The sequence below is a fragment of the Scomber japonicus genome, chromosome 13 (assembly GCF_027409825.1).
Source record: "Scomber japonicus isolate fScoJap1 chromosome 13, fScoJap1.pri, whole genome shotgun sequence".
NCBI lineage: Eukaryota > Metazoa > Chordata > Actinopteri > Scombriformes > Scombridae > Scomber > Scomber japonicus.
Window position 1 is genome coordinate 8,035,181 of NC_070590.1, and position 25,023 is coordinate 8,060,203.

The 25,023-nt window shown below is 39.1% G+C and overlaps 1 protein-coding gene across 1 annotated transcript; it reads right to left on the reverse strand.

The window, feature by feature from the left end:
* Positions 1-4,784: 4,784 nt before the first annotated feature.
* Positions 4,785-25,023, reverse strand: klf5l (Kruppel-like factor 5 like). Its single transcript, XM_053331817.1, has 4 exons — positions 24,883-25,023; positions 12,123-13,047; positions 11,785-11,844; positions 4,785-4,963 (listed from the first exon to the last, which is right to left on the reverse strand). Exons 1-4 carry the CDS (start codon positions 25,021-25,023, stop codon positions 4,785-4,787), a joined length of 1,305 nt encoding a protein of 434 aa, XP_053187792.1.

The following is a 25,023-nucleotide window of genomic DNA, read 5'->3' on the forward strand; positions in this document are numbered from 1 at the left end:
CAAAAAAAAATATTGTGGGGTTGAACAGCACAAAATGTATCTAAAAACAATGTGTTTAGCAGGATAAAGGAGATTAAACAGTGTGGAAAAATATTGTGATGCAGCATTTTCCTTTAAGTCTTGTACATAAAAAAGTAAAAAGATTACTGCAGAAAAAAAACCACATTCAGCTGCACACATTGTAGATTAACAGGTATTCACACAAAAGACATTTCTTGGTGATTCATAATGCATATAATGTAGGTAATACACCCTTGCACGCACACAGAGTACATAAAGGGCGTTGTCCCAAAATGATGAGGCAAATCTCTGAGGCTGGCTGCTGAAAGCATCTTGGCACAAACATAATGATTATTTTCCCCTGCAAGCAAAATGCAGCGGCGTCTCCAGTCTAAACTTTTAACTGTCTTATTCTTCTTGCTTAATTGTTGACTTTTTTTTTTTTTTTTTTTTTGTCCGTCAAACCGGCAGCTTCTTTTGTGTCATGCAGCCCCAGCAGAGCCGCCTGGCAGGGTTTACCTTTCACCTGCCACGTCACACAAAGACAATCAGCTATCTCAAAATGTGCAGAGCCTTAACGGAGGAGTCAATACAGGAACAATGATTGACTCTGTTTCTGTTAAAAACTGTCAATAACCTCTTTTTAATATTTTACCAAATCTTTCATATCCTCATAGATGTTATCTTCTTCGTCTGGCAAAAAAATCTGCAATAAAATCAAATCTTGACATGACATGAATAAATGTTATTTCAAGCCAAGATTCATGGCTCATATAAAAATATTGCCAGCTGCTTGATCATTGGTCGGAGTGTATTAAGTGAACAACACATGTAAAGGAAGTGTCCATTTATATTAGTTAAAGTTTAATTAGATGGGGAAATATTTACTCTTTGAAGAAGCTGTTAAAGTATCAGAGCAGTAACAAGGATCCTGCAGGAAGGTAATGTCCCTTAATAAACATATATGAACAGGAATTCATAGTAAAATGAACTAAGCCAAAAGCTTTGCATGTAATATAACAAGAAGTATCAGGTTATAAATGCTCCCTTCTATACGTGTCTGAATATAAAGACATGCATGCACAGGCCCCTCAGTATAGTCTGTCTTGAAAAGGCTGTTTTAGACCCTTTCTATTTAAGTCCCAACCCCCTGAATGAGCGTACTCTGTTCTGATTGGACAGCCCTAACCCTAACCCTAACCCTTAGAAGACTTCTGCCAGCTCTGGATGATACATAAAAAAACAATAGCAATAGGATTTAACCTCTTTTGTTCACTCAAAATGTCAACTTATGAAATACTTCTGTACGTGTCAGAGCTGAAATGTGAGTACAACAAAGGCCACAGCATGCAAAAACAATCTGACATCAGTTCAGTGGGGATATCATTTTTGTAAATCAATCATTCAGGGAAGACTGAAGCCCTGCCTTTGACTCGAAGGCAGCTTTTACACATACATTCATCTCATATTTTGGAACTTAGACTGATATGAATAACATGTACGACATATATAAATGATAGAAAGTGACAAAAAAAAAAAGAGTAAAATTGCCACTGATTTTTGTTTGCCCACTTAGAGGCAGTGCAAGAAGTCCTAACACACTGCAGTTAGGTGATTCATCTCCCACTATGAGAATCATTTGATCCATTATTAACATACAAATATTGATAGTGCAGCTCTGAGTGTCCAGACTTCCCAGTTTGACTAACACATTTCCAGTTTTACGTTTACATTTATGCAAAATACAAAAACTTTCAACAAATGTTGCTTTAATGTTTCCTGAATAATTCTCATGTTCCTTTCTGCTCGATATTTAAACAATCAGCCCAGACTAAGAGCTTTGAGAACTTCCAAATCATTTCATTCAACAGAGTAGAGGACAGATATATCATCAATTTGGTTGAGTGACAGTAGCTAATAGTTTACACAGTATACGAGGGGCTTATGTGCTAAATAATGTTCTGTCATCTCACTATTTACTTCTTCAGTTTGACTAAAAACTCCTATTTTCGAGGAAGATTGCTCTCAAAGAACAATGACACAAGAAAACTATCTATTATTTTGTGAATTATTTTATTTCATTGCAGCATCAAACAGAAAACAGATAAAAATAGCATTGTTGTTCTTATTAATTTGTACATACAATGATGAATTCTTGTACACACATTAAGTATCAAAACCAAAGAAAATTAAAAACACAAATTCCATACGTCCGATCTAAAATCCCATTATTGAAAAAAATAAGAAAAAAATACAATATTAATATTATATTGCAAACAAACAAGTATTTACAGTCGGTTCTGTTGAACTTAAAACTAGTTATGTACACTGTGTGTGGCCAGTGCTCCCTCCATGAGAGAGACAGGAGAACTTGTTTCCTTAGGAAGGGAAAAAAAAAAAAGAGAAAAAATCCATAGTGTTGAAATAACAGGATGTGTTTCCCCTGCATGGAAACAAGTCAGACAGATCTGAGCCAATTGAGGCTTGACGCTTGTTTTATGCTACATGGAGTTCCAGGTAGGCAATATAAACAGCTTGAATTAAATTTACATGAAAATGTTTATGTGACTGTTAAAATGTTCTGTACTCATTACAAATATGAAGTATATAATTTTTTTTTCAATTTCTCAAATCAATTCTTTGGTGTCATTTTTCCTCAACGCCTCGACGAGTGAATGTTAACCTGCCGTTCATCGACTTACGAGGACTGTGTCTGCTGTACACCGTACATTAAAACAATCACGAAAACAATCTTGATTACATAACAGGTCGATCCACCCATCTCTGTCTTTCTTGAGTGTAAGTGTTGAACAAATACAGGCAAAAAAAAAATAGAGGATAAAAAAAAAAAAAAGCACTGAATAGAAACTGCAAGCAAACCGCCAACTGTCGTCAAAGGAGCTCGGTCGCCGTGGGAACGGGTAATGTCATGGATACAAACATTGGCAAATCGCTCTGCTCTCTGAGCTCGCCAGGTATTACCTGTGCTGAAATAACTGGGCGATTATTAACTTTTCCATTGAAAGCTTTCAGATTTAGTCTGTTGATTATTTGTTTTTGTTTTGTTACCTTAAAGGAAGTGGAATGTGTCCTATTTCTCACATTAAGAATAGCTTGATGAAAAAAAAACAAAGAAACAAAAACAAGTTGTCAAGTATGAATCTCAATACATTCATTGTATTCTCACACACACACGCACACACACACACACACACACACATATATATATATACATAGGTATTTACAAAAGCAGTACAGAGTAAGTGTCCGCTCGACGTCTTGTTTCCGCGTCTCCTTGAAAGTTCAAAATGATCAGAGACGGTGACGATGATGATGAAGTTGGCAGCAGATTTGTACAAAACAAATAGTTCATGTTGTTGTTGTTATGTACAGAAGAAGAAAACGTTTCCAGGATGTAATCAGAAAGAATCCCGAACGTGTTGTAGGAGCCTGACACCACAGTTCTCATGACGGCAACATTTGTGATAGTTTCATTATGCATGTCAAGTGCTCGAGTGTGTGTTTGTAGGGCATGGGTGTACTGTGTGTGTGTACTGCATGTTTATTCAAATCAACATACTAGGTTATTTCCTGATTATTGTTGAGAACAGGCACCGAAATCATCTCATAGTTTCTGGTAGATCATTAGCTCAAGTGCTAAGACTTCAGCAAACACTGTGCTGACTGATAACAGGTGGCCAATAAAGGAGACAATGAGAAAATTAAGGGACTATGAAGCTAAACAGCAAGAACCTTTGCATGATGTACACTGTGGCTAAGTCATTAGTTAAAAGTAATGACAGATATACTGACCATTAAAAGATCCCCTTATAAATGTGCTTACAATCGATTGTAATTGATGGAGGCCAAAATCCACAGTCCTTGTTTTATGCAAAAAAGGTACCTAAAAAGACAGTTGATCAACTATGGTGGATATCGTCCATAGTTAGCCTTTTCAGTTTCCCTGGGCAGTGTTTTCCTGTAATAAAAAGGGAATTTGACACTAAAAAGACAGGTTTATGTGATGCTGTTAATGCTCGTCTTGGTGCATGTAACATTACCTCTGATGATGTATCAGTCTTGTATGAATAAACTGTGGTGCATCCTGCCAAGTAAAGTTGTAATGGCCTTTTTTTTGGCTATCATATGCATTTCAGAACCTATAAAGAATGATTGGGTCTTCCTCTGTGCCCACCCACACAGATGCTATTAGCTTCACATAAACATTTAAATACATTTTTGCACAAATAAGACTGTATATAAAGGGATCTTCTAATGGTCAGTGGAAGAAAAACCTCTCAATGTTCATCTGGGAATCTTAATATTGTTTTAAGATCATTCAAATACGTGCGTTCATTTTCTCTTTTTTTTCTTTTTCCATTGTTCACATCACATTCCTATTGGCCTGTGGAAGGTGTAAACCACCAAACGACTCAGGTGACACACCTGCTTCTTTTCACTTGCCAGAGAAGAGTTTCACCAGGAGATCAAGAAGCGTAACAAGATCACGCTCTATCTCCCTCAGACTCACTCACTGAACAGGAACCAACCAGCATATGTCTGCAAGTGTAACAACAAGGATATGATACCCACCTGCAAACACCAGTTGTGGCATTTGTAGGAGAACCAGAATAAACGCAGGTCGACAGGGATGATTTTGGAGCTGTATCTGGTCATGATTCCTTTAATGCTGTTAGGTTGGGGTGGACTGTCATGTGTGTGGATACTGTAATATTTGTGTGTGTGAATATGTATGTTTGTATGTATATATAAGTATGTCTGTGTTAATTCTGGTGGCGCTTCATGTGCAGGGCCAGGTGGTCGGAGCGTGAGAAGCAGCGGCTGCAGGCGACACATTTGAAGGGTTTGGCTCCGGTGTGTTTCCGGTAGTGTCTGGTGAGCTCGTCCGATCGGGCGAAACGCCAGTCGCAGTTCTCCCATGTACAGCGGTAGGGCTTCTCGCCTGCAAAAGAGAGGAAGAGAAGATGTCTGCATAAGACAAGAAGTTTCCTTTTCTTTTTTATATCTTTACATCAACCACCCACATTTGACCAACACACACCATGATTTTGAAGGAAATTTGTTTTTGTTTCCCATCCTGGATTGTACTTTTATCCATCACTTCTATCAGCTGACATTTTAATCACAATATAAATTGCTGAAATCTTTCAGTTTGTTTCCTATCAGCCTGTTCCTGCATTACTGGACGTAGCCGTACATCTAAATGGGGATATAATCAGTATTTGGGCATTGTTAAATGGCAGTTAGCTGTGTGAGTGAGAGACTGTGCGCTTGTGGTTTTCACAGCTCCCTACTGTAAACACTCTGCTCGTTTCCATGAAGCTGAACAGCGAGATAAAAATTGCATGGTGCAACATTTTAGATATGGGCTCCACTATTGTGTCAGGTGTCATGGACCCATATACACACAGATATCAAGACTGTTTTGCTGTGTTAATAGACAGAACTTTATTTACGGAGTGATATTTTTCATTATTGAGCCAAGTGTGTCTAATTTTGGGTGAGTAAGAGAGAGAAAGAGTCAGAAGGAAGGAGAGAGGGAGAAGGAGCGGGAGAGAGGGAGAGAGAATAGAAAAACATTGTAAGTCTAATTCAAGGGTTTTCAACTCAATCAACAAAAGATGAGGTCACTTCATTCACAAACCATAGCAGAATTTAAAAAATACACAGCCGCAAGATGCTCTCATTAAATTCTTGACAATGTGACAAGCTGACAGCACTAACCGCTCTGTGAGTGTGTGTGTGTGTGTGTGTGTGTGTGTGTGTGTGTGTGTGTGTGTGTGTGTGTGTGTGTGTGTGTGTGTGTATGTGTGTGTGCCATCACAGCTTACTTTGTTAATAAAGTGTAGAGGTAATGGACACACCTTTATTTACAGTCACATTTGTCATCATTAGACCTAGTGTTTGTGGTTGCATGTGCCCCAGGTTAGGCAATCCTCAAGTAAAAAGAAATAATGTCTTGAAGCAGGTTACACCTGACGCCAGGAGCAACTATTAATCAGCTCTAACTGCAGTCAGTCTGCAGTTTTATTCTCTCTGATAATCAAAGGCAACGTGATTAATTCAATTATTTCAACATATTTCATCATCAATGAGTTCTTGCAAAGTTACTAATTCATAATAAAGATCACTTTCATTTTTCACAAGAAGGCATCTAATTAAGTAATGTCTTATTTATAAGGGGATCTTTTAATGGTCATTATCCCTGGTAGATGTCATTATCTCTGGGGGTTTTGCCTCCAACTAGAGAAAAACTTCCTGTATGCAAGAAAATGTGCACACTGCCTTGTGATTGTGATTGTTACAAACTTATTAAAATCAGTATGTGCTTCTTTTAATAGAGAAATACTATACTGTCATGTCCTGCATGAAAATTGTCTTTGGTCTCACTGATAAGAATGATTTGAAAGCAAATCATTATTTTATGCTGCCATCTTATATTTAATGCTCTATTCTAGCATTTTATTTCTCTCTTTCTATTTTTCTGTACTTTGTTTTTATTATTAGTGTGGGGGGTTGATTGTATGTTTTAATGTTTCTCAAATTGCATGTTTTTCTGTTTTCTGTTTAGCACACTGAGTTGCCAATGCGCTATAATAAAACTGCCATGCCTTGCCCTAGCCTTCAGACATGCGGGACCTGGACCAACAAGCCCTCAAAACTAAATGACAAAATGAGTTATTTGTTTTATAACTGCTTTGTTAAAAGGTACCGTGTGAAGTTTTTTTTGCAATGTTTAATGAGTGACGTGTATGCAAATGCGCATGCAGGTAATGCAATACACATATGAGCCAATGGTATCATACTCTGATGGACAGGTGGTGGTAATGAACCAAAAAGAGTAGTATGACACCATCAAAACAAAAAGGGAGGATGACTACAAGCACAAGCTAACAAACCATCTTTGCAAGTGAGGATGGAAGTGCATTCATTGTTTTTGTGAATATAAACAGAACAGAAAACCTAACTTTTTAATATGAAGAATGCTGATTAGAGGAGCTTTAAAAATGAGCCCCATACTGACCATTCACAGTGTGCTCTGGAATGAACATTTGCTTATTGTACATGTGATGTTGAACATCTTGGAAATAAAGTGTGTCCCACTGTTACAAAATTATGACGTGGTTCGGCATAAGAAGGTATGAAGAGAAAAGGCACTGAAGACTAAAACTAACAAGATACACCCAAACATTGACATTTCTCTGCCTCAACGTGCTTTGCCAAACAGTGAGCTAATCATCAACAAAGAGGGGGAAAAAAGGCTCTGTTGAATAGGCCAACATGCAAACAACAGGGGAAAAAATGTCATTTTTCATAGTTGAGCTGGAAATTAATGTCTGAGGATCAATGTGAGGAATGAGTACAAACAAAACTCAGAAGGAGATAACTAAACAATGAAGCCAGGTTCCTTTACTGAGTACTTTTCTGAGCCAAAAGTAAAAAAGAGTCCATGTCTTGAACAAAATATTAAATGCTGCTTATTTGTTTAAACATAAAAATAAAAATTTGAACCAGGATATAAAGGATCCGGTCTGTGATCCAGTCTTGGTTCCTTTGAACCAAAGTGTTGTTAGCTGTGTTTTCATTTTGAATGCCTCAAAAGGGAATTTCTACATTGTGTCCTTGGCTGAAACCACTTGAGAAAACCCCTCTATCAGTCAGTGTCATGGGAGTGTGACTGTCTTTGACCATTCGTGTCATCGAGTGCTCATTACCAGCATTGGCCCTTTTAGTGCTGATTAGATAGCTTCTGCAATTGACCATCAATCACCATCTGATAGCCATTACCAAAGCGAAGGGGTCCAAAGAGCAAAGGGGGGAAGCAGGTGACAAGAAAAACAAGGATAAAAAGAAAGGCTACATTTGTGTGTGAATTAATGTTAACACTTTTTTAACTTCAATTGGCATATTTCTAAAATACCCCATCCACAGTAATCTCATAACTATTATAACATATTAGGATGACTGAAAAAGTTAAAAATGGTATTTCACAAATGTTTTTCAGTAAACAAAATGTGTTTTTTAACAGCTAGAAATATGAGAAAAGCTTTAAAAGCACCCCTTTCCCCACAATTAAACCTAAAAAGTTTTTTATGTTATTTTTAATCCAACAAGAACCGAAACCCCACATCAAAGGCTCAGAAGCACAGCAAAGCCTCCTATCTGGACAATATCCTGTTTCTAGACTTAACCGCTCTTAATGTGTGTGTAGAGGTGGAGTACAAATGTCACCATATAAAGGGGTTGAGGCTCTCAACCTGCAGGTGTGTTTGGTTTTTGCTCTATAGCTGCGCTGTTGGGGTCAAAAGCACAGCCGCTTCACTCAGACTATTATCCCTGAGGGCTAGTAAACAGGCTGGTGAAATACGACACATACGCACACTGAACAAACACACTTGACTGGTATATATTTCTAAACAAGCTGCCAAAAAGGTCAGGTGCAAGCCTACCCTCGATTCATCCATCCATTCCTTTTACTTTAGTGTAAAGTTTTGGGGAAATGTTACTTGTTGGTCAACTTATTACCTGTGAGAACAAGGACACCAGCATCATTTTGTGCATGTTGAAAGACCCTGCCAACAGTAGTGCACATTTAAAAAGTTAAAATGTATAGTTTTTCATCAGTTACATTGTTTAAGACAACTTAAAACTGAGCTCTACCTCAACAAAATGCAGTAGATCAATTTGACACAATGCTTTTGCACTATTATGGAGAACATCAACTGACACTGACGGCATAATAACTGCCGTCAGTGCCGTGTGTAAAACCTTTCACAAACACAGACGATAGCAAACACCAACGTGCACTTTTTCCAGGAATCAGTCTTTGGCATTTTTTTTTTCACACAATAATAATTTTAGTGTCTATGATATCATTTCTTAACATGTAAGATCACCACAGCTTCTAACCATGCATACATATTCCTCAAAACTAAAAATGATACCAGTATTCGTGGGCTTTTACAAGCAGACAGACAGCAGCTGTTTGATCAGGTGGCTGATTAGAAACAACCACGCTATTATGTCTTTCTGAAATACACACACACACTAATGTAGTATGAGTGCACGTATGAACACATCATGAACAATAATAGACAAATTTCATCCAAACAAATGATGAAAAACACACTCAAATGTACAGCTACAGTGCCATTGATCATTCAGGGATACAAAAGGCTTTTGTTTCTGGCTGTTCTGCAGACCATGTACTGTATATTTGTACTGTATATTTACTCTATAAGAGGCTTCAAATCTCTAATCCTTCTGGATTAAAACAAAGTGACTCCTCCTTTGATTCCAGGTGATTCTACTATTACTACTACTATTATTAATATTACTGCATCATTAAATGCCACCAACAGCAACCAGTCCGAGGTCAGAATCACATTATTATGTGTTCATCAAACATGAATAATAGACATTTCTCTAAAAGAAAGAACAATTGAGAAAACGTCCAAGATTTCTGGACATTTTGATCAACGTAAACCATTCATGGCATAAATGACTACACCCAGTTTAGTAGAATGTGTTTTACTGTGTCAAAGAGCAAACACTCACAGGCTCTCCAGGACGCCCATAAAGTCTTTGTGGACCTCTTAGCTTTATCAGCTCAGTTAGTGTTTGTGAAGAGGGCTGAAGGGTTCCTTAATCAGAGTGATAGTACTCTACTCTTTACACACACACACATGATTACAAAAGTCAATGTGCAGACCTCTGATGGCTGTTGAGGCCATGGTCATGGTTGGCTCCACATAGGAGGGGCAGATTGTTGTGATAGTAGAGCTGACAATGACCCCAGTGATGCAGTCCAACAACACGTACAACTACAGCACCCTGCAATCTCAATCTGTCTTTTGAATCTGTTTTGTTTACCATTTGCTTTCTTCCTTAATTAAACTTTTACTTATCGAGGTATTAAGTTGACTCATGCTCATTTATATGTTTTGCATCCACATTTGCTGTCACGGGAGCTGGTTCAATGCATTTCGACAATCGGAGGCATCTCAGCAGTAGTCGCTGAGGGAGGGCAGAGTTATGTCATGTTCATATCATCGAGAGTTATCGTAATCATGAGTTTCTGACTTGTAAATAGCATTCCCTTTAACCTCTAATGTGTAATTATGACTGGGTAACTGATTTAAGTGTCAATCACAAGTTTGGACACAATTTCTCATACAACCTGTAACAAGATTGCAAGTAGATATTGCTTCATTTTAAGGGTTCCTAGTCAAACCGGTTGGGAACCAGTGCTCTTTTGAAACTGTTGAGCATGCTCATTTCAACTATGTGTGTCTGTCACTAAGTCCGTAATGGGATATTCACTGTCAACTAATCACCTCACAGCCACGCAACCACAACGAAGACCCATGCCTACAGGGAACTCATTTCCGAAACAGGTGGAATAAGCACACATTAATAACAAAACCTCCTTCTGGTGACAAATGGTTTCATAGCTGTGTATTGAAAATGAGTAACATAAATATCCAAACTTGCATTTGTTATGAAAGGGTCAAAGATCATGTAGAATTGCTCTGCTCTCACATTGCTTTACACTATTGTATTGTTTACGATTCTCACTGCACATTTTACTGTCTATTTGTTTTCTTGTGCTGCTTTATTCCATTCTCCAACTTCCCCACTGGGGATCTATAAAGTTTCATCTTATCTCTTTATGACTACAGTGGGATCTATTTTATTTGCACATTCATATTATCGCTCTTTCTCATTGTCACTCAAACCCCCCCCCCCCCCCCCCCCCCCCCCCCCATGCTGATATCATCTCCAAACTCCAGGTCTGTGGCTGCTGGGAATCCACAGGTTTCATTTTACAGAAGGGAAACACATCGCCCCCCCCCCAATCCTCTGAAAAGGGACTGAAAAGCAGGAGTAACTGGTTGGTTTGGCCTTCGTTTTAATAGCGTGACTTCCCTCCTTCCCTTTTCCCCTTTCCTTCATCCTCCCCTCCTCCCTCCTTTCTTTGTTCTCTCTCACTCTCTCTCTCTCTCTGGGGAAGTGCAGAGGACAGGTACGAGCATGTATAAAACATGATTGAGAAACAAAAAAGAAAAACTCTTAAGCAAACAAATGTCACTTCTATGTTTTTTTTTCCCTTTTTATTGTTATTCATCTCTATTATAGTTGCTGGGCGGATCGAAACTGGCAATGTGATAAAATATGTGGTATACAAATGAATAAACTGAAGTCAGCCAACTGAACTCTGCACTTAATGGTTACACAGGTGAGATTGTGACTAGATGGCAGCTGGTTTGAACTTTAGGATTAATTCGGAAAATGTGGACAGAAAGAAACTTGAAAATGTGAGCAACCTCATACATATTAATGACTCCAGAGCTTAAAATTGGTTGGATTGCACCTAATATAATATAACATAATATAATATTATTGTTTTAAATCAGATAGCCATCTATCAGTGACTGAAACTCTAACTAGATAATCCAGTCACATGTTGCAACTGTTGGATGAGCTTAATCAGACCTAAAATCACTGTGGTTATCTTCCAGTGTGTTAAATGGCTGCTAAAATCAATTGACAAAAGTGTCTCTGACTGTACGAATACAAAGAAGGATGTTCAGCAAACCTGCCCTGAATTAAGAAAAATGTAGGAAGCAAAGTAAAAGCAGGAGGAACTGATGACTCCGATTTACCCGTCAGAAAGTTAATGCGCAGTGATGTGAAAATTGCAGTATATATATCATGGTAAATAAACACAGGCAGATAATATCTAATTTCAGTTTTTCTTACCTGTGTGTGTCCTTTGGTGTGCCTTCAGGTGAGAGCTCTTTGTGTAAACTTTGGAGCAGCCTGTAAAGAAGGAAAACAGAGAGAAACCATGAGCCAAGGAGAAACGTGTGATCCAAGTGTGTGCTGTCTCTGAGTTGTTTGTTTGCAATTTACTGAGTTGTTGTGCCAAGTCCATGAAAATCCTGTAAGAACCCAGTGAAAGAAGGGTTTGAGAAGAAGATCCTTGCCCCCAGTGACGGTTTATTCCCTCATTCTATGAATTCTTTTTCTTAAATTAAGACAAACATATAGGGAGATATAGTGCATGAGCAGTGAGAGGTAAATTAACCACAACAGACCTGGATAGTCACAAAAGTGGATCCTCCTTTTCTCCAACTCAGGGTTGTTCCGCCTGTTGTATTTGGGACCTGTCAGGACACCCTGGCCATGTGTCATCAGCATGGCGTGAGGAGACATCCCCGGCACCTTTAGCCCTGGCAAACGCTGCTGGTATGGCGGCGGAAGCTGGGGCGCTAAACTGAGCAGCTCAGCCTGACCGTCTGGGCTCCCTGGCTGGGAGTTTGGAGGTGAAGGTGGCAGGCTGTGGGGAGCCGTGTGGTGGGATGAGTTGTTAATTGAGGCCTGGTAATAGCCATGGTGCTGCGGTAGCTGGTGCTCTGCCATCATGTAGTTTCCATTTGATGTAGGCAATGTGGCACTGCTGAGGTTCAGCATGGTCCTGCCGTTGGACCCAGACGTGGTTGGGCTGGCGTGGGACAAGGTCATGGTGAGGTCAGCACAGCTGCTGATGGGCATGTGGTAGACCTGCGGCTGGGGAGCTGGGGGTCCAATGTGAAGCTCTGTGTCTAAATTCGGCTGCTGCTGGGAAACTGTGGCCACGCTGACCACTCCTTCAGCGCTCATGTCTGGTTTGATGAAAACGTTGTTGACTACAGGCGGCACACTAAAGACGGAGGTGAAGTCTGGCAGTGCCTGGGTGGCACTGGTGGGGATGGAGCAGGGCACCTCCAATCCAGGTTCTGTCTTGATCTGCTGGGGTGTAAGGGTCTTGGTGTTGGGCCGGTAGAGGCCTGTGCGGAGGTGAGTGGTGCTGGGAAGGATGACGTTGATGTTGAGGCTGTAAGGGGCTGTTTTGTCATCTGAGAAGTACTCGTCAACCACAGAGGCACTCTCTCGTCTGTATTTCTTGTCACCAGTGTCTATCATGGGACTCAAGTGAGGACCGTTGATCTGGGGAAGGTATTTGTCCATCTCCAACCGGATCTAAACAGAAGAGAGGAGGATAAAGGAGGAATTTAATGTGTGTAATGAAACTGCAAGTTACTACAATGCGTCACTCACACTCAATTTCTTTAGTCAAATGTTTATTGATGAATCCATCTTGCTCTTTCCTCCACCCCAAGCGGCTTTATATCAACTCGATAAGCCATTTCCAAATTTCCTAGAATGCCTTTGAACTTACAAACGAGGAGGAGCATGAACTTGTTCTCAATCAAAGGTGAGCATACTTCCATGTAAACAGACACAAGCCATGAACACTGAGGTGTGTCCAGGATTGTGGCTATACAAACATATAAACCCCACCTGTCTAGGATTTGCAGTGGACTCAGCAGCAACTTGAGAAACTATAAACAAAACAAACTTCCCGTTTTCTAAGGAATTAACACTAAACTTTGCTGCACCGTCACTGCTATAATTCGGGGTTCTACCTCTCCTTTAGATAAGAGCATACTAATGCCAATTGAATGATGACATTTAAAATTGGAAATACAAAATCCAGAGCGGCAGCAGCTACTATTTGGTATTTGTTTAACACTGACAGAGTATTTGTTTAACCGCTGCAATTTTTGTCAGATTAATCGACTGCAGATGATGAAAAAGTGGTTGTGGCGTGGTTCATTCATTCATCGGGAAAAAAAGGATATAAAAAGGAGTGAAAGAAAAGTTTGGTGATGTTGGTACCAGGTCTTCCTACTCCATCATCCTCCCTTCTTTCATAGCTCACATTCCTGTTTTCCAGTGGAGCTCACTGCCCTGACAAACAACCAGGATCAGAACTCCTGTTATGTCCTGTTGTCTCGAGGGCTGCCATGAGTTTCATAACTAAGTAAATGCTCATGTGAATGGTTGGAATCAAAGCTGTCAATTCATAAGCTTAAGACCTATTGGTGTTACTGCTCTCTCTTTAATGTAATGAATAGGCTGATACTTAGATGATCCTGAACTTTTCATACAACTATACAATTGAGATAAAGTAAAGTCTTTATCTCAATTGTATAGTTGTACTAGGAGCTACTGACACTGACTGTACAACAGGCTTTTTCCAGGAGGAGAGATCTGGAAGAGATGTGTTTTTGTTCCTGGTCTCAATAAACACCAAGATATCAAACACAAAAACAATATACAAAGTGGGGTTTCCTGTTTGAGGGCAGAAACTAGCATGCAGAGAGCATACTAACCAAATGACAACCAAGACTTTCTTCTGGTAAATGAACAAACTCATGTAATTAAAGTAAATTAAAATTACTAGAAGCAGCAACTTTCATCTCTTAAACATTGTATTGCAACTAGAAATGACGGGTTTTACAGTAACACATTACCACTGTCTGCTAAATATAAAACCACACAGGTTATGTTACATGAAACCTATCTGTATTCTTCTAACTGGTGAAGTTAGAAGAATGAAGTAGGCGGGGCCTCATTGGAAAAGGTTATTTTCATGCACCGATCTGGATTTTGAGAACAGAGGAATGGGAAACTGATGACATTTGTTGCTTGTTTTCTTTTGTTGCTAAACACAACTGCCAGATCTGATCAAATGTACCTGTGTGACAGTTGTGGAAGTTGTGCCTTTGTACGAGGAAATTTTGTTAAGCGACATGACTAGACAGGTAGAGTGCACAAGAAAATAAATTGCAGGTATTTTTCTCTTTCGTAATCCTGATGAACTGGTGTGTGTGTTTTTTTTCATCTATGAAGCAGACAAGTCACTCCTTTAGAGGTGCACAAGCCGTTAAGTGAAGAATTTGATCTACAGACCACACACACACGAACACACACACACACACACACACACACACAAGCATGCACAAGCACGCACACACACACAATAATAAATGCATATGCCACGAAAATGCAAAAAACCCCCCCAAATGTATGCATGTGCACACAAATGCACACAAGTAGTAGCATGCTGATTCACACTCATTTATTGACACGCTCAACTACAGACCTGCATACACACATACACAAACGGATAGAGAGTTACCTGTATGGGTGTGGCATGTAAGTGGTGATGCATGAACAAGAAAAGGACAGAGAAAAAAAAAACACTCCAGCCAAAACAAAAACGACTGTAGGCATGAGAAAGATGCAGTGAAACCTAAACACTGTCAGGTAAAAATAGACCTGCCAGACAAATATGATCCTCACATACGCTGAAGAATGGATGGAAGGCAAGACAAAGGGGAAGAGGGAGAGGGTGGAGAGATAGTGAAAGAATAATAGCCTCAGAAGGATATGAGAGAGAACAAATCAGCAAGAAAGAGAGAGTGAGAAAACCATGAGAAAAGAAAGTGCAACTAATTATGAAATTGATACCGATGTATGAATGAAGGAGATAATCTGATGGTGACATCTGAATAGATTTAAAGTCGCCGTTGATCAGGATGCCGAGCCGAAACTACAGATGGGAATTCTGTGTTTCTAAGGAATCTAGAAAAATAATACCTACCAAGTGGTAATTAAGAGAAACACAGTGTTTAATTATGCTGCTGCACAGATGTAACAACTTTTTTAGTTTTCAGTTTGAACAAAACACTCATTGTTCTCTGTTGTGTAACTGTGAATTCATGTTGAATTTAGGGCAGTAACTCTTCATACCTGATTATAACCCTAACCCTGACCCTAACCCTAACCCTGATTTAACCCTAACCCTAACCTAACCCATTTTACCAGTTATTGATAAAATGTCAAAAATAATGACAAAAGGATAAAATTATTTAAAAAACTGCTTACATGAGTGACCTGCAGCACCAAACTAAACTATTAAATAAATTACAAAACTTGATCATTACAACAACAAAAATATTACTTTTCTGATGATCATCATTTCAGCAGTTAACGATTATGTTACGTGATTAAATAATTATAGTATTTTAATATATTACATTAGTTGCAATGATTAGTCCATTTATTATCAACTATTATATTAATTGCCAACTATTTTGATAAAGAATGACTCTATTAAGAAAGAAAGTCTAAATTATCTGGTTTCAGCCCCCAAAACCTGATTATTCTCTGGTTTCAGTGACATGATTAATATCTCTAACTATTTTCTGACATTTTATAAACTAAACTAATCGAATAATCGAGAGTTACTAAGTTGACTTGACTTATCAGTGAGAGCTGAACTATATGAATACAATCCCCCCCCAAAGTAATTAGAACCCGGAGAGTACAGTGGAGTCCTGGACTGAATCGTTCATCGGATTTGGGACAAATGACCTAACGAGGTGCTGATGTGCTCGAGGTCAGGTCCAGCAGCTGAAAAGGCGGCACAAAGGAGCAGAGAGGGGCCCCATTTCAACGCTGTTATTCTGCAGCACTGCTTCAAGTGCCAGCATGTCACCACACAGACACACACACTCAAACACACACATCCCTCTTTTTATATCCTGCTGATATATTTTCATACAAAAACTTTAACGGCTGTTCTTCTACATGTGTATATTGTATAAACGTATTTGTATTTATTTGTAAGTGCACATTTATGGATTATTGGTTTCCATTATATCACTTGTTTTAATTTAGTTTAATTTTTCCAATGGATTTTTTTTATTTTAATTGTTCCTTTTGAATGTGAGTGCATGAGTAAGCAAAAGTCAGTCAGTGAGTTGGTTTATGTACATTTATGCACATTTGCATCACTGTATTTTACATCCGTATATGTATCTGCATGTATGTATTGAGTGCTGCTCCCAATGCCTAAAAAGTGTCCGTCATTCATCGCTGGTGAACTCACGCAGCCTTGTCACCAGTGCAATCTGAGCGCTTGGTGAAATTAAAGCATTGGGTATTTACTGAGGAAAAAAGAAAACAAAAACAGCCTCTCTGTTTCATGTCCACTGAGAGCTCCTGTGTGCCTTTCAGGATGGGACACAAACAGGCCCTGTGCTGCTGGGGTGCTGGCAGCTGTAACCCTTGGGTGCCCTTGGCCATGTCCCCTGCTGGCGTGCTATTGATCCTGCTTGTTGTCAGCTTCTGCCGTCTGATTGCAATATTTTGTGCATAAAGCTGACATTATCTGGCTTGTAGTTTCCTAAAAAGCACCAAATGTTTGAATAAATCTAGCATTACAGATACCTTTATCATGTATCTGCATGCAGTTTAGGAGGTATGCTGAAAGGTGATGTTAGCCTGATTCATTCACAGATTTCTACAGGAACTATCAACAAAAAATCTCCAATGACTGAAGATCTAACTGAGCCACACTTTGTAATTCACATATTATTGAAGTCACTAACATTGCACACATGCTCAGCAAACCAGATGTAATAAAAACACCATCCTTAAAAATCATAAATCATTTCAAATGAGTCCCTGCTCTAAGGGATTACCTCCTTTCCCTCCCTTTCCACTACAGAAATTAAAATCTCTGGTCTGGACATGCAGACTTCAAGAATAGTTTGACTTCACATTTTCAGTCTTCAAAGGAAACTTCAGTCATAATTTAAACAGCTAAAAAGGGAACTTTGGCATTTTGACATCCGTTTATTTGGGGTATTTGTTTTACAAGTACAAAAGAAATAATGATAATGTTAACTAGAGGCATGACAAACTCAAAAGGGAACTAGTTGATGAACTGCACTTCAAAATGTCTTGGTATTGTTTCATGAAGTAAATGAGGAGAATATCTTGGGGCCAAGACTGAGTCAGTTAATAATTGGAGAACATATACAACTGCTATTCTATGAATACTTCAGCCCGATAACAACAGTACGAGCCTCTTATCAGCTCTACTCAGGTTTATTGGATATAGTGGGAGTTTCCACACTTCCAGTTGATCTAACATCCATACTTGAATGGTCTCCAGAAAAACTTTACACTGTTAGACATTTGACATTTTTCTTCTCATATTGCTTGCAGCTATTGTTCTCTGTTCAGTGCACTGTATGCAAATAAGCTTGGAGAGGCTTAGAACTGTACAAAATAGTAATTCACCACCCTCAACGCTCTATAAATGTCAGACGTAAAGCTGTTAATTAATGTCATGAATTAACTAAAGGATTAGGTTTCAGCATCCATCTGAACTCCTCTATCCTCATGGACCCTCCGTCCTTATCACCAAAAACATATAACTCCTATGAATTAAGCTGATGATGAGAACCCTACTTAACAGCAAGGCTGCAAGTAAGAATTATTAACACCATCAATTAATCTGCCATTTATTTTCTCAATTCATCAATTAAGCATTTAATTTGTAAAACGTTTTAGAAAAAATGTCAGAAAATGGCATTCACAATTTTTGAAGAGTTTTGTTTTCCATTTGCAACTTTTTTTTCTGAGCAACAGTGCAAAACCTAAAGATTTGACAAGGAAAAAGCATCAAATCCTCAGATTTCAGAGGCTATTTCATACATTTGGTACTATATTTCATACTGAACAATGTATCAGAAGAGAAACCGCCAAAGCAGCCCTCTGAGCTAAAAGTTTCAGAACGACAAGGTCTGCTGCGTTGGAGGGGTTCTTATGCTAACTGAGAAACAAATGCCTGCGTCTGCACACTAGTTATCCTTTATGACTCTTAGGAATGCAAAGAAACAGTGGTCATTTGCCTTTGGATCTCAATAAAAACAAGACTGATAGCGCCGGGGCCTCTCAGTCTGCTCGCTGTGAATCAACGAAGCAAAAATCATGACAGGGTCATCAGAGGAAAAAACAAAACCTTTGAGACTGTGGTGATGTTTTATGACCGCTGATGGAGGGAGAGATAAAGGGGCTTGTTTTGGCTTCTCAGGATAGTGACTGGTGAAGCCAAGAGTTACTACCGTTCAAGTGCAGCTCGTCTGCGAACATCTGGTTTACAATGAAGACGACACATCAAATTTCAACTAAAGTTGCTAAAGAGTGAGCGTGTGTATGATGGTGAGGCTACCCGTAAGCAGTGCAGTGTAGGCTATTTGTCAGTGAATAAATGCTACAACTCCTGAAGACCCAGGCCTGTCTTGCTTGCCACCTGCTTATTAAGGTGACGGGGTTAGCCCCGAAGTTAGCGACAATGGATTAGCCTAATCTGGACAGGCTCACCTAAAGTGGACTGATCCTACAAAGCTGGGCAAAATCACCTAACCCTACTATAGACCACAGGTATTAGAAAAAAAGGTGATTAACAATGGACTGTCTGCGGGCAACATGTGCTGTCTGGTACAGAGATAGAAGGCATGATGAGAACGGATGACATCAGCAGACCAAATAACTCACACAGAGATCAGCATGAGTCAAATGATGAATCTGCTTTGGTTTCTGTCAGCCTGTTGGTAAAGGGATTATTCTGTTGTAGGATGAAACTGATTTATGTGTTTCCAGATACATGCAATTCATATTAAATACTTGTTTATTGGTCAGTCATGTTATCTATTACCAAAATAATGCAGGTAAATCACTGCTGAATAAAACTCAGAAAAAAGAGCAAACAATTCACATTCTTGTGCGGAAAAGCCTATTTTATAATTCAGCCATTTAAACAGATTACTTTGCAGAACAGTTGAAACCAACTTATTTTACTTGTGGTATTAGTTTTGCTGTTGCTCTATTTTTCTCCCCAGAAGAACCAGCTATTCGGCTCATTTTCTAAACACACTGTTTTGCATCTGCTTCAGTTTGTCATCTGGTCCTGCATATCACCATACTCCGATTACATCTGAATTCATGACAGAAACACACAATGATACTCAAAACAACTAAAAAAATATCCATCTGTGAGCATCTGTGGGCTTTAAGTTGGCCACAAAATAACCAGACAGATAACTATCAACATCAAGGGAGGGGCGAAATGAATAAAAATGCAGCACTGACAGACATCAACTCAAGTTAACTTTATTAACATTGCCTAATATCACAAATTTGTGTCAATCTTTTCCAATCTGTACAGTAATATAACATCCTCTGTCCTTAGACCTCAAGACAAGCAACAAAGTAGGGAATCCCTCTCCCTGACAGACGTGAAATTGATCTGGGTACAGAATGGGACGCAACAAAATCCAAACTACAATACATTTGAGATAAATAAATAAAATAAAAAACTCAGCTGTCATCGATATGACATTTTCTACCAAATGAATCATTTTGTTTACCCAATCTCTGTGGGATTATACAAGCTCAGACTTGTTAGCAGACACTTGCTCAGATGCAAATCAGCTGCATGTGTTGTCCTGGAAGTCAAATCATTAGTCAAACAAAAACCATTTCAGCATTGCTTAAAAAAAAACAACCAGCAAGAGTGGCTTAAAAAGACGTGGAGATGTAGGATTTTACACTAACAAAGGGTTGCCATGACACAAAACATGTGGAAAAAGCTCCGTCTAGTCAAAACAATGACATAAGAAGGACCAACTAAAACACAACAAGCTCCAACTACAATACCAGGATCTTAAAAAAACATCTTTAAACCCCTGAGACAAGTCATTTTAAACCATATCTTAATATTGATCTCCAGGAATCATTAGGCGTGACTGGCGACATGCTCTTGATCTGTACGCCATCAAGTTACTCTGTAACTTCGCCTGTCGTCTGTGCTCAGTCTTACAGGAAACCCATTGCTGATATAATGACAAAAGAATCTGGAAATAGGTTTCATATCAGTAACTTATTCTGTCATTACTGCTCAAGGAACATGAACAGATTCTTCAACAATACTTCTCTCGCAGAGACCGACATAAAATTGTAACAAACTGTCCTTGGCTGACAAAATGTTGGCATTTGTACAGACTGGATCCTGTGCAATATAATGATAAGTCTGCAAATCATTTCTAAAGGAAAATTATGAAAGTTTCTATGGTCCAGCTTCTTTAACGTGGGCATTTGCAGTTTTTTTGTGTTTTATATCATTGTAAATTGAATATATTTGAGTTTTGCACTGTTGAAGAGGGAGTGATCTGACATGTGCAAGAAAGAAGTAATAGGCTGTGCACTGATGAAATTAATTAAATAAAATGAATTGGAATGAAATGGTTTACACACTGTTTCTTTTTCCTAATGACAGACAGTTGACTTCACAAACAATAATAACACATTTTAGCTTTGAGTTTGGACTTTCTCATGTTTTACTGTTTGTTGACACTGAATGTAATGAGCTGGAGGGCACACCCCCTATCCCAAATTTCACCCATTCTCATCTGGTCACCTACAAATGGAACAGTAATGCAAATCTATTCGTAACCCTTTATGCTGTGAATTCCTCCAGTGACTCAGACATAACTGCTTATAGCTGCATAAATCAATATTTTTATCTTATCATATGGATCAAATAAATCAATGTGTAATGTGAAAGGGCTTGTAGTGATGTAATTAAGTGTTATGGCATCTTTTAGCTCACTTTATATTAGTTGCCCAACATTAAACTGGAGACAGGCAAGTCTGTGAAAAGCTGATGAACATCGTGGAGCACTTAGAAGATACTGAGCCACGTGTTTTTTCCTCAAGAGATGGTGGAGACAAAACCAGAGCAAAAAGAAGAGTTTTTATGTTGGACATTCAACTTTGCTCCAGATGAAAGGAAAAAATGTTTCCTATGCGCTTGATGTGTTAACAGGTAAGTGCTTAACTCATTCACCATAACAACTTTATGAGCTGATAATATGTCAATGTTTACAACCCGTTACACTGTCCCCAAGTGGCCAAGAACACCACTTCAGTTGTATGAAAAAGACTGCAAGTTTGCCAGGTTTAATTTCACACCAGTTTTCTCACAGACTTTGAGACACAATTAAAAACAACGGTAGCCAAAAGATCAGTTACAGACAGGTTTTTGACCAAATCACTCAGCAGTAAGGGGAAATGTTTTGACATACACAAGGACAACACTACATGATACCAAAGACCTGCATGTGACTTTTGTGTGTGGAGCCTCATCACCCTTTTTTACTGCTGCTGTAACTTTCTCATGAGGTCGACCTTTATCATCCTGTTGCCTCGAGGCAGCTTATGGAGATGTGGGCCCTGCTCAGACAGGTCGGGCAACATACTGCTGTCACGACACCAGCTCAGTTAAGCGGCCTTTAACACACCAACACAATGGCACAAAGACATGTCTCAGACAAAAAAAATAAAATGGAAAAGGCAAGAGACAGGCTATTTCTGTACCTATAACTTCCTGTAGTGCTTTGCTTTAGTCAGAAACAGTGTTTGAAATGAAATAATAGATAAAAGAATAAAGCATGAAATGGAGAGTAAAAAAAAGGGTGACAGTGAAAGACATGGAAGGCAAACAGAAAGTGACTTCTGTGGAATGTGTTAAAGAAAGCATCAACATGCACCATCATGGTGAATCAAGAGCATATAAGGTAAACCCTCTCAGATGGCGGTTGATATTAATCTGCCTGTGGGGTAACTATTTCACTTAACCTGCCTTCTTTGTTCTTGACAAAGTCATGCTTTGCATAACAAGCACTGCATGTTACAGCAGAAAGAAGCAAGAGAAAAGCAGCTGGACGTACGCCATTTTGTCTCAGGCAAAAATGTTACTATATTAATTTGTAAGTTCTCATCATACTTCATTTGACAACAATGAATAGAATAGAAAAGTATGCCAATTAAGTGTTTTCTGGTTCCTTTAGGCTTTTATAATAAGAAACTGAATTTCTTTGGGTTTACCGACTGTTGGTCGGGGCAAAACAAAATATTTAAGGTGGCTTTGGGAAATACCATTCACTATTTTCTGACATTTTGCAGACCATAACATAGTCAACAGATGAATTGATGATGAAAGTAATTAGTTGCTGCATCAGATAATTTCCACACAAATAAGCAATTTTGTCTTATAATGCTCAAGTCAATAATTGACAGCTAAAACCTGCTTTCAGCTACTTAACATATGAAGATCACAAACCATTTTATTTAGGTTATAAAATATCTTCAAAAGCCTCATTACTGAGAATGCCATGATAGAAAAAAACCTAGGAAAAAAATGACTAAGCTTTTTCATGCTGAGAGAAGGGCTTCAGACTTCACCTTTTCAGTCATTTTAATGTACTGATTTAATATATTCTGGGTGAATGAGGACTTGTGTAGGTTATGTCTTTTTTTCTTAAGCCTAAAGCTTTAATTATATGCAATGTAATTATAGCTTATAATCAGAATTATTCAAAATTGGTTGGTATAGATGGAAGAAAGCAAGCGTAAATGAGCACATGCACATCCATATATTTCTGCAGGCGCTGGTGAACAAACATTACACAAAAATAACAAGAAAGTACCCGCACACTGACAACGTGTCGACTACTATGAGACATCTTCAGGTCAAATGTTTTCCTGAAGAAATAATAACACCAATATAAGACTGCTGCTGCTGGACAATGCTCACTTAGCCTGATACTGACCGTTTCAGAGAGATGTACAATAGTTTCTTGGACTGTTGAGTGGACACTGCCGAAGAAGTCGGTTCAAAAGTGATCCACCATGTGACCACTTTACTTCCATGTTTGCATGGAAAATCAACAGCACAAGCCCGGCCCATTCTCCAACGCTTGTTGCTTTGTATGGAATATGTTGCACGCATGTACACACACACATGAAGAAGAGTGCATCATATCCATATGCATCAACACTGCCAGACAAAAAAAAGCCAACAAAGAGCACCAAGAACCTTTCACCTTTGAAATCCACTATAGGTGTACAGCATTGGTGTTCGTGAGAATAGCTTTGGGTCTCGGTGTCAGCTCCCTGTTTACCAAACACCTGGCAGCACGCCAATTTCAGCACCGTCCAAAGGCATCCGGTTTCAGTTTGTGCAGTGTTGTGATCAGTCAGGGCCAGCGTACAATCCACGGGCATTTAACTTTAATGCAGCTGTCATGTCTCTGCAGTGATCAGTTGTTTACATTTAACAAAAGAGGTCACAAAAAGCTGTTCATACTCTTTTGTTTAACTTATTTTCTATGATTGATTGGCATGTCGACCTGCTATAACGTCAACGCCTCCTACTTCCTGAAACGTTCGGGGCACATTTCTGGCAGTGGAGCGACGAGTGTTCACAAGCTATCTTGGATAGACAAGATGTGCAAAGGAGTGCGAGAATTGATCAAGAAGAAGCCATTTTGCAAGACTAAAATTCAGCCTGCTATTCCATCATGTGATCATATCCCATGACTTCTGTAGGCAGGGACGGCCATCATAATTTAAAGAAACAAGCAGGAAACCACAGAGCACATGCACTCAGGTTATATCTAGTTGAATGTAGGCTACTAGGTGTTTAATTCAAATTAAGGCCAGCAGGGTATTGACTTTGCAATGTATTGATATCAACAACACAGCATGCATAAACTGTATTTGTTTTAACCACAACAAACAACACCTTAATCAACTACCATGAGCTTGTTCTTGCTCTTCAGTGATGGAGTGTATCACCATTTCTGTATCCATAAATCATTCCCCATTTGAAATCAATGAGATGACTAAAACCTACAAATAGGCCTAAATAAAGTTTATTAAATACTACAGAGCTGCCACTAGTTGCTCCAAACAGCTTAATGAGTTCACTTCACTTGCATTGTCTCACATGTCAGGTGTCTGTGTAGGACTTTAACCTGCCTGCATGTACAGGTGAGCTGCTTTCCCTCACAAAGGTAAAAACAGTCTAACATTTCTGGGGGACAGTATGCTACAACTTCTCAATGGTAATTAAATTGATATTAACAGCTTTTGTATGTAGCCTGCAAAAGCGACTCCCTGTTTTTTCTGAAGCACCACCTGCAGCCACGTTGTCTGTTTTAGGCGTGAATGTGAAGGGGGGAAATAAAGTTATTAAAACACCCGGAGGGGCCGAAGCTCCGGTTCACCGGTAGCTTGGCCGAACCTCAGCGGGGAAGCAGTGACTCTCACCCCGGGTTTGACGTCCTCGAATACGGACGAGTCCTCCGCGCCGTCCGTTCCCGACATCCTCACCGGCTTCAGCTGAGTGAAAACCACCCTTTCTTCTGTCGTGTGCGGCGGATTAATGGCCAGGCCTATACTCGTTGCCAT